The 10432-nt window shown below is 46.2% G+C and overlaps 1 protein-coding gene across 1 annotated transcript in view; it reads right to left on the bottom strand.

The window, feature by feature from the left end:
- Positions 1-10432, bottom strand: part of pdzrn4 (PDZ domain containing ring finger 4) — a gene marked incomplete at both ends in the record, with an annotated part of 42396 nt that overhangs the window by 7136 nt on the left and 24828 nt on the right. Inside the window, 2 exons of the mRNA XM_080022728.1 lie at positions 3611-3673; positions 5989-6087. Of these exons, the coding sequence (XP_079878854.1) occupies positions 3611-3673; positions 5989-6087 (162 nt within the window). The remainder of the gene's footprint in view (positions 1-3610; positions 3674-5988; positions 6088-10432) is intronic.

Genomic DNA, 10432 nt, shown 5'->3' with positions numbered 1-10432 from the left:
TGGGAAACAGGCACTAGTCAGCGGGAGACGAGAAGAATGGGGGGATGTAGAACATGGTCGGTGAGGTTTTACAGATAATAACTTTATGTTTCGGGGGACCGAGTCTGAAGGTGAAGGTAAACATATGTTTGTTTACCCTCTACTTCAGACCCAGTGAATGTACAGGCATACAAATTTTGGTTCAGTTTGCGCTGCCGGGTATTTAACCTGATTATTCAGCGATTTTTTCTTTGGACATTTGTGTTAATAACAACAAATATTTTTAATGAATCGTCTTACTTTGTAATTTTCCTGTTTGATGTTAACCCCAGAATGCATAGGCAGCACAACCCCCCTCAAATGCATATGCCGAGTCAAAGATGACTAGGCCTTAAAATAGTTTTGTTTGTACATATTAATTAACAATTCCTATTTCAGTAAAGAAAAAAAAGAGAATGGAATTTTAGATGATTAAATTATTGCGATTTAAAAAATAAAGCAAGGAAACAATCGTCCGGGTCATTTTTAACCCGTTATCTCCATTCTCGGGTTTAAGAGTAACATGAGCGTATGTTATTTTGGAACATATACACAGACATGTTGAGACCTGTATAGTCGTTTTGTTCCTGCTTCTTCTTCTATGTTGGAAATCAATTTGTCAGCCAACAAAAATTGCCCTTCAAAAACTTGGTTTTCAAATTTGAAACTCAAGGATTCACTTACTTTTAACACTTGCTCAAAGGTATGAACTGTTATATGTTCTTGTATAATATGGGATGATGATGGCTGTTGGGGGCGGGGACAAGAGGCACAAATATGAAAAAAAAAAAAAAATAGAATAAATGAAACTCAACCCCACAATCCACCCCTAGAAAACATCCAATCTGCAAATGTGTATTTTGTGTGTTTGACATGGATTTGAAGACCCTGAAAAAGGAAAGAAAGGAAAGAAAAGGAAGGAAGAAAGAAAGAAAGAAAGAAAGAAAGAAAGCTTTTGACCTATCTGGAAACTCCCAGTGCAGAGAGAGTGAGCGAGAGTGAAAGAAATAGTGTGTGTGTATGTGTGTGTGTGTGTGTGTGTGCGTGCGTGCGTGCGTGCGTGCGTGCGTGCGTGCGTGCGTGCGTGCGTGCGTGCGTGCGTGCGTGCGTGCGTGCGTGTGTCCGCATCCGCGTCCGCGTCCGCACGAGACAGAGATTAAAGGGGAGAGACTTTACAGACAGATTTATCTAAATGCATAGAAATTGATGTAGAGATCCAGCGACAGAAAGGAAGAGGAGGAAGAAGAAGGCGGGGAAAGTGGCGGATAAAGCAACGGAGGGGTGCCGGAGATGATGTAGTGCAGGCACTAAAGACTTTCATTCCCCTGGATAAGTGTGGCAATTAAATATGCATACGCTCCCCCAGACTGGAGACAAAAGCAGCCTGGCTACCCCTCCACCCGCCTCCTCCACCCCCGCCCGAAAAGTCACTTAAAAGGCCTCGAAATGTCTTGTCTTGAAAACCATGTTTTTGTATGTGCGTGAAAAGAAAAGGGGAAGTCAGCAATTACCCCGTGTAAATGAGTGATTAGCGAGGGAGATACGGCGTGCGAGTTGGTCTGTTGAGTGCAAGCTCTCGGGAGCCAAACTCAAAAGAAAGTTTAGAAATAGACAAAGAGGAGCAGCCCTTCCTTGATATTTCCGGTGTGTTTTTTTTTTTTTTGCGTGCTTAGGATGTGTTTATTCGTAGGAATTATCTGTCAAAAAAAGGGAAGATGGAGCCCGCCCGCAGAAAACCTATTGCAAGCCAATTTGTTTCCTAAGGGTTGGTTTCACGGCGGCGTTTCAGCGCCACGTGTTTGCTGCTGGCTGCAACATAGTCCCGTCATGACTGATTTCACATATCGGTGCCTATGAGACAATGTAGAGGCAAAGGAGAGGCGCCTCGAGCAGAGGTAGAGTAGAGTCAGGTAGATTACAGGTAGAATAGGGGCAGGTAGAGTTAGGGTAGAGGCAGGTAGAATAGAGGCAGGTAGAATTGAGGCAGGTAGAGTTAGGGTAGAGGCAGGTAGAATTGAGGCAGGTAGAGTTAGGGTAGAGGCAGGTAGAATAGAGGCAGGTAGATTAGAGGTAGATGTAGACATAGAGTTGAGGAGGGAAGATTAGAGGAAGATGCAGAGGTAGAGTAGAGGCAGGTAGATTAGAGGTAGATGTAGAGGTAGAATAGAGGCAGGTAGATTTGAGGTAGATGTAGACGTAGAGTTGAGGAGGGAAGATTAGAGGTAGCTGTAGAGTAGAGGCAGTTAGAGTAGAGGCAGGTAGAGTACAGACGGGTAGAGTAGAGGTAGAGTAGAGGCGGGTAGATTAGATGTGGAGGTAGAGTAGAGGCAGGTAGAGTACAGGTGGGTAGAGTAGAGGTAGAGTAGTGGCAGGTAGAGTAGAGCTAGAGCAGAGGCGGGTAGATTGGATGTGGAGGTAGAGTAGAGTCAGAGTAGAGGTAGGTCGAGTGGAAGCAGGTAGAGTAGAGGTAGCATAGAGGCAGGTAGAGTAGAGGTAGACTAGAGATGGGTAGATTAGATGTGGAGGTAGAGTAGAGGCAGGTAGAGTAGAGGCAGGTAGAATACAGAAGGGTAGAGTAGAGGTAGAGTAGAGGTAGAGTAGAGGTGGGTAGATTAGATGTGGAGGTAGAGTAGAGGCAGGTAGAGTACAGGTGGGTAGAGTAGAGGTAGAGTAGTGGCAGGTAGAGTAGAGCTAGAGCAGAGGCGGGTAGATTGGATGTGGAGGTAGAGTAGAGTCAGAGTAGAGGTAGGTCGAGTGGAAGCAGGTAGAGTAGAGGTAGCATAGAGGCAGGTAGAGTAGAGGTAGACTAGAGACGGGTAGATTAGATGTGGAGGTAGAGTAGAGGCAGGTAGAGTAGATGTAGAGTAGAAGCAGGTCGAGTAGAGATTGTGGATTTCTGTCGCCAATTTCCCGAAGCTCATTATCAGCAAGTAGGAAACAATCGATTTGTCAATCAATTCATCAAAATGTTGACCAATCATTTTTATTTTATTTTTTCCCATAAACATCACATTTTGACAATGACCTCGGCAGACCGTGCCGCTCCAGCGCCGCATTATCGCACGTCGCCAGCTGCTTTCAGTCTCGTTTTTGCAGCGTTAAAAAAGAAAAAACTGCCTTGAGGTTTTGAGAGCCGTTTAAACGGAGGAACGGCGGAGGAACATGCCAACCACTGAGGGAAAAGGTTAATCCCGGTTATTTTACAAGTACCATTCCTGCTATGACCAGATCGGGCTGGCACGTCGATACTGAATACCCTTAGTCAGTAGTTTGCAAATATTCAGAAAGTCGATATATTTTCACCGTACCAAATCGTATTCCGTTGTTGTTCTTTCATGTTAAAAGTCATAATCCACCTTCATAATTCATAATTATCCGCTTAAATGACGAGTTCAGAATTTGCCGTGGACTGTCTGTAAGCAACTGAGATACATCCAATTGACGTGTGAGATTTGCGTCGACGTGGCCGCGTCGGACGTCTCTGATGTGACGATATGGGGATATGATTTTCTGAGGATGTGTTGTACTGTACGTGTGCGCGCGGTGTGGCTTCGGGTGGAATGAGATTGAAGGTTAAACGGGAGGAGGCTACCTGCAGGATGCGATCCCCCTCCTTGATGCGACCGTCTCTTGCCGCTATGCTGTTGGGCTCCACCTGAAGACGCATAAAAATCACACTGAAATCAGCGCTGATGGCGTTATTTGTTTGTTTATTTATTTTTTGCCATCAGTTTTATTCTCCACCTACGGACCGAGTGACGCGGTTGTTCGGTGGAGAAGGAGAAACTTTTCTTTGTTTTCCAATATGCTTTCGAAAATGGTGGGTGGGGGGTTGGGGGTTCCAAAAGATTAAAATTGTTCAGGGATCGCGAAACCCACTTTACGGTTTAATAACCATGTAAACATCGATTGGGGGTGTGTGGCGGGGGGGAGGGGGTTGGGGGTCGGGGATTGGGGGTGAAGATGAAAATAAAAATAAAAAAACGAAAACGGCACAGTCACACAGATTGCACCCAATACCTTGGAGATCAAATCAAGATAAAACAATATTGCCTCCCGGCCGCCAGGACACTCAGCCGCTGCAGATCAACGGGAGATGAAGCAGAATGCCAAATATGACGGAAATTCATATCACACATTCATGAGCGGAGGGGCTTTATTATGTGGCGCTGCGATCCATGATGTTGACGCGCCCGCCACCGCCGCCGCGTGTCAGCCGCCTTCCAGTAGTGTTATTCGCGCAGCGAATTCTTACTTTACGAGCCTTCCCTCAGATATATTAGCAGATGTGGGGAGGCGGGAGAAAACAACAAACCAGAGCCATTAGGAGTCACTCATGTTTTGTTTTGTTTTGTTTTGGTTTTTTTTACGCCAGAAACTTGTTGAGACTCCCTTATTTGAATAGAATCACCATATTATTCTCCAAAATGGATCCCGCAGGATATGCATATAAGCCGCCGTGGAACTTCAATTCGGGCGTCGCCACCGCCACCGCCGCCGCCACTCCCCGACAATTATTTCATGGGCTTTGTTGTTCCCGCCGTGAAGATCAAGAGAACGAGCCGCGCGCCGAGGAGACTCAAAAAAAAAGTGAAGGAAGGGGAAAAGATTCCTCTTCTCACAGTTGCAGAAAACATTACACATAAATACATTTTAATGAGGCAAATTTGCATTTTTATCCTTTCATCAGAGGCACGAAAATAGATGTTTTCTGTCGGTAGGTGGTTGTTTTGACATTCTGCCGCGGCTCGGCGAGCAGGTGTTGCTGTTGGTTTGTTTTTTTGTTTTTTTGCGCCATGAGTTTATATTGTTCGCGCGGTTTCCGAGAAGAAACGGCCGAAAAAATAAGCGACAGACGCGGCGGGGGGGGGGGGGGGGTTCACAGTTTGAAGCTCCATTTTCAATCGGGGCTGAAAGGGAAGCTAAAACGGGCCGCGTGTACCTGACAAAACCTGTGCCGCCGTTTACTGTAAATCCTTGCGCTACTGTCTTGCCCTAATCCCCGTCCCAGCCCTCGGCCGTCTAATCCGTCCTTTGTGCAGATAATGGGATTTTAAACTGCACCTGCAGTCAAACACGGATTTAATACGGTCGTAAGTGCCGGACGCCTTCCGCCGCAATAGCAGGTTTCCCTTTTTTTTCTAACGCGAAAGTCGTCGTTTCCCGAGCTGCTCCGTCGATCTCGGAAACGCTCGGTTTTCATCTTCAGATGTCTCCGTATGAGACGGATCGCTTTGTAGCCCAGGTTTCACTTTTTTATTTTTTTAATCAGTATCATTTTTTTCGAACTCATTTTAGAACAAAGCTTGCCGTCTGATGGACTCGGTTCTGCTGAAGAAAGTCTCGCTCTCACACATTCCCTCCCGCTCCCTGTTTGCGCTTTGCCGTTGGTATTCAGCGGGGATGGATGGATGGACGGATGGATGCACGGATGGATCGAAGAATGTGTTATTTAACACTCGGCAGGAGATGAGAAGGGCGTCGCTCAGGACTAATTAAAATCCTGAAATTGAAAACATGGAGACGGGGGAAGGAATGGGAAGGAGCACGGAACCGAATGGCATTTCAAACCTGAATTCCTCTCTGGCCATGCGTGGCTGGCTTCTCTCATTCCTCCTGACTTTGCATGAATGCCTTCTTTCCTTCCTTCCTCCCTCCCTCCCTACAATCATTTCCATTTATATCAATTACAAACATCATCAATTACATCAATATTTTTGACACCGTTTTCTGTCACCTCCGAACTCCTCCCACAGTCTGGTGCATTCACTGCCCCAAGGCTCCGCCCCGCTGGCCAAATTTGGTAATTCCAGCTCGGATTCCGAGCCAAGACTGTCCATTTTTTTTTCCGACAGTCTAACCACGCGTATTAATACAAACGTATACTCATAACAACACCCGTGGACAAAATATTCAACGGCTACTCCCGCCACAAAAGCTGCGGTTGAAGCGGCGAACGCCCGTCCGTACCTGGCTGACGTAAATGGCCGTGTCTTCTTCGTCATCGGTTCTGTAGCACAGCGTCAGGCCCAGCTTCTCCTGGCTGTTCTGCCGACACAGCTCGACCTCCTGTTGCAGCAAACACACATACACGGACACGCATCACGGAAAGAAGTTTCGCATTTCCGAGGTTTGCTGCTTTACAGTATTCGTTTGAGGATACCAGTCCAGACTGGATCCTGCTAAACGCTGTCTCCTAGACCTGTGGTGCAACGACCATGAAAACAGTACCGGGGGGCTTTGTTGCAGAAAGTTCTAGCTCCCCAAACTTTGGCTCCTCTGCATTGTTAAAGAGGAGAAAGATGATCAATAAGAGAATTAACATCGGTTCCATAGTCATGAGATCACAATTCTTGGAGCAGTGAGTTGTTAATTTTCTGCCGATCGAATCATAAAAAAAAACAACCTTGTTATTTATTTTCCTTTCCTGCTTTTTCTTGATTTTTCTGTAATTTCTTAAAGGGTCAGTAAGTTTCTTACTGACAATTTAATAACGGTTATTATTATTATTATTATTATTATTATTATTATTATTATTATTATTATTATTATTATTATTATTTTTATTATGATTATTATTATTATTATTTTCACAATCATGACTTTTGTGAACGAATGCAACCTATTGGTGCTTTTCTGGATTAAAAAAAAACAACAGTATGTCATTAGCATACCCTAGCAGTTTTTTTACGTGTTTAAGGACAGTTTTTTATCTAGATTAGGTGACATGATCAAATGCAGGTACATTTTTCTGGCAGTGTGTGAATGTGCAGCTGTTCAGGACCCTGAGGCACACTCATACTCACACCCGTATAAAATGATAATCCGACAGTTCTAGTGGGGTTGCTTCCGGTGGAGCCTTGTTGTTCTAGTTGTTCAGAGCCTTGACACACTGAGCTGCTCCGCTGAATACCTGGTTTTCGGCCCGAGGCGGCAACCAGTCAACTTAGAACCGCACACCTCAACTCATCTCACACGTAAAAGCCAATAACAGGAGAGCGGGACAGAGCGCAACGCAGCCGAAGAAAAACATAACAATGCCCACCTTCATCATTTGAAATTTAAATTGTGTGTGTGATGGTCTGATCATTTGTGTTGATTCTTGTTGGCATAATATCTTGATATAGCCTGTGGCATCAAACACTCATGTACCGCACACACACACCTGGGCGCATTCAACCATGCATGCTTATCAGGGGCGTTGCTAGGATGCACAGACATTGGGGGCTTAGCCCAAGCAGGCGCTCCCCATTTTGCTGCTCTACTTAAAATGTACGCACGGGGGGGGGGGCGGATACGCATGGTGCTTGTTTCCTTCCATAAGGAAACGGAGTAAAATAAAATGACCTACATCTAAACTAAAAACACACTGCTTTGGGACGCCGATCACGGGCACCACATCACTGGCGCCCCATAACTGGCGCGCTGTGGCACAGTCGGTATCATCAGAGAGGGAGGGATCGCCAGCCGTGCGGGGCTATTTTAATGCTTGGAGCTTGTTTGCTTCCATAAGGAAACGGAGAAAAATAAAATAACCTACATCTAAAATATAAACACACTGCTTTGGGACGCCGATCACGGGCGCCCCATCACTGTGGGCACAGTCGGTATCGTCAGTCGGTATCGGGGCGCAGAGCCGGCCGTGCGGGGGTATTTTAGATCCTGGGCTGTTCATAAAACATTCGAGGGCCGAGGCCCCGGACGCCCACCCCTAACGACCGCCACCGATGCACCTTCACACACACACACACAATGCACACACATTCCCAGCACTGTGTCCTGTGCATCAGTAAGACGAGAGCACGGCCGGTGTGCGGCGGCACACAGGGCTAGACTTTGGCGGCCTCCTCGATGGCATACGCATGCACGCACACACACACACACACACACACACAGATAATCTCTCTAAATTCACTGACTCGCGATTGCCGCCTTTTTGATCTCTACTGTGTTTAAAAGGTAATTGCATGAAGATAACGCTGGGGGTAATCTTTATTAACCCCACTTGGCCAAATCCATTTCACACCCCTGTGAAGTCACAGAAGGCGGGACGGGGGCTGTTTAGGGGCGTGGGGTAGAATGGGGGTTGAGGGTGCACTAATTAAGCTCTAGTTCCAATTTCTCCAGCAATATTTTTTCGCCCCTCACTTGCCGAGACTGACAGGGGAAGTAATTATTTCAATGGCATTTAACCCCCTATGCAGACGGCGTTGACCTTCAAAGGTTGGTGTTTCCGAGTGATGTTTTAATGTGATATCGTGCGCTCATCTGGACCTCGCCGACGTGACGCGCCGGCCGGGAAATAAGACGAGATAGCATTAACCCCGCGCCGTCCAAGAACATCGAAGGGTCTGAGTGAGATTCCGTGATGTGGATTACGGAAGCTCGTCCGTCAGCGGAGCGCCGCGCCGGAGCCGTGATCCGGGGGGAGCCGATAAGTGATGACCGGGTTATGCTCTCTCATTAATTTGGAGACACTTCGGAGGGTCCCAATTCATCATCGTGTATAGTAATGGGGAAACGTTCCATTGTTGATGTGGACGTGAATTAGGCTCACATGTCATCATTTGGGGAGGTCTATTACCAATTTCCCCGCGATATTAAATGGGCAAAAGTGGGTCACGTTCGCCGGACGTCACGGCCGGATGAAAGAGCACGTTTCTGCCGATACTCATGGAGGCGGTTCGCGTTTCAGCAGCGTCCTGACAGAACAGTGATTTCATCTTCGTACGTGACAACTAAATCAATTTTCAACCAATGCATCGGCTTCGGAAGGACACGATTCAATGCGCTCCTTGAAAATAGTTTGAGGTAAGGTGCGTGTGTCCAAGCCTAAACCAGTCTGGGGAAAACGCCCCTTTTGGACGAGCAGAGGTAAGTGGAGAACGCCCGTCTCTGTGTGTACCACCACCACCCACACGCACACACATACACACACACGCACACACACACACACACACACACACACACACACACACGCACACGCACACGTGACTATCCTTTTTTTTTTTGTTATTTATTGAGATGACTTCGGGATAGGCCACAGCTGGCAGCCAAGGAATATTAATGACCCAGACTACTGCAGTTCACTGAACCAGGAAGAGCCAGTGACAGTGGTGAATGCCAGACATCACCAGAACCTTGACCCCACCACCCGCCACCAGCCCCCCCCAAAAAATTGGAATCGCATGCATAATAGGATATTGAAGGAAACGCACGCACACGCACACACACACACACACACACACTCACACACACACTTGTAAGAGCACAATTTCACACATCTATGGTGCTCTGCATGGACACATCACATTCCCATCGGTTCTTCTTGGAGTCCCAGCAAGCACATGAAGTTGTACGATTCGCAGGCCATTTGAGTTGGTGCATTCCTCTTTGGCATTTTGTCCTTAAAAACCATCCATGTGTTTGTGTCGCTGGGTTTTAATGGAAAAGGTTACGATAGAAAAAGGATCGGTTTAGCTATTTTTCGAACCAGGCCTTAACCCCAAAATGTTGGTTCCGATGCTTTAGAACTGTTCGCCGCACAGCCGCGCTCAACACTTTACCGTTGAGAAACTTACCACTCTGCTGCAGGTTGGGAAAAAAAGATAAGCTATCCTTTAAAAGTGTCAACCTGTGCTCTTAAAAAAAAAAAAAAAAAGATTGTATCATCCTGATAATATACTATTTGGATGAGTCGCTCACCACATTGCTCTTTCTTATGGAGCTGAGAAGGTGGTAAACATATAATTCTCCCTGAACTGCTGGTTTTATACAAACACCACCGCATTGTAAATACACTCAATAAAGCGTTTAGCTGCAGGAGAATGAGCTGCGGGAGGCACCAGGCTCATTTCCTTTGTGATTCAAATGTTGGCAGGGTAATATTTCACCAAAAACAAGGGGGCTTGTCAATAAAGCCACTTTGAGAGCTTTGTCATGGACTACATTTATGGGATTTGCGAGATATTGATTCCACCCCCCCTTTTCGGGGTAAGGCGAGCAATAACTCATCTTCTCTGATGAGTACCTAGGTCGTCTTTTCTCCTTAGTCGTTATTACAAACACCACATTAGAAAAAAAAAAAAAAATCCATCCCGCAGGCACCGTGGGTATAGTAAAGCACATAAGTGGTTGCTATTGGATGCGAGAAAGATACAGGAAAAAATATTGTTTTGGACAACGGAACTACAGGCAGTTATGTGCACGACTTATTAATGGGAAATAACATTTTATCCTTTTGTGCATTGAAAATAAGACAGTGCGTGTTGTTTCTAACCAAAGACGGCTTTTGAAAGAAGACATTGCACTTAAAGCAAGTCCCTTCTTTGCCTGATGATCCCAACCAGCCGTAACACACCGCAAATCCTATTGAGCAGATGGAATATGTTGCATGCCATTTTCAGGCGAGATC

The sequence above is a fragment of the Zeus faber genome, assembly GCF_960531495.2.
Source record: "Zeus faber genome assembly, chromosome: 21".
In the NCBI taxonomy this organism is placed as follows: domain Eukaryota; kingdom Metazoa; phylum Chordata; class Actinopteri; order Zeiformes; family Zeidae; genus Zeus; species Zeus faber.
This window is presented reverse-complemented; position numbering and strand designations above follow the sequence as displayed.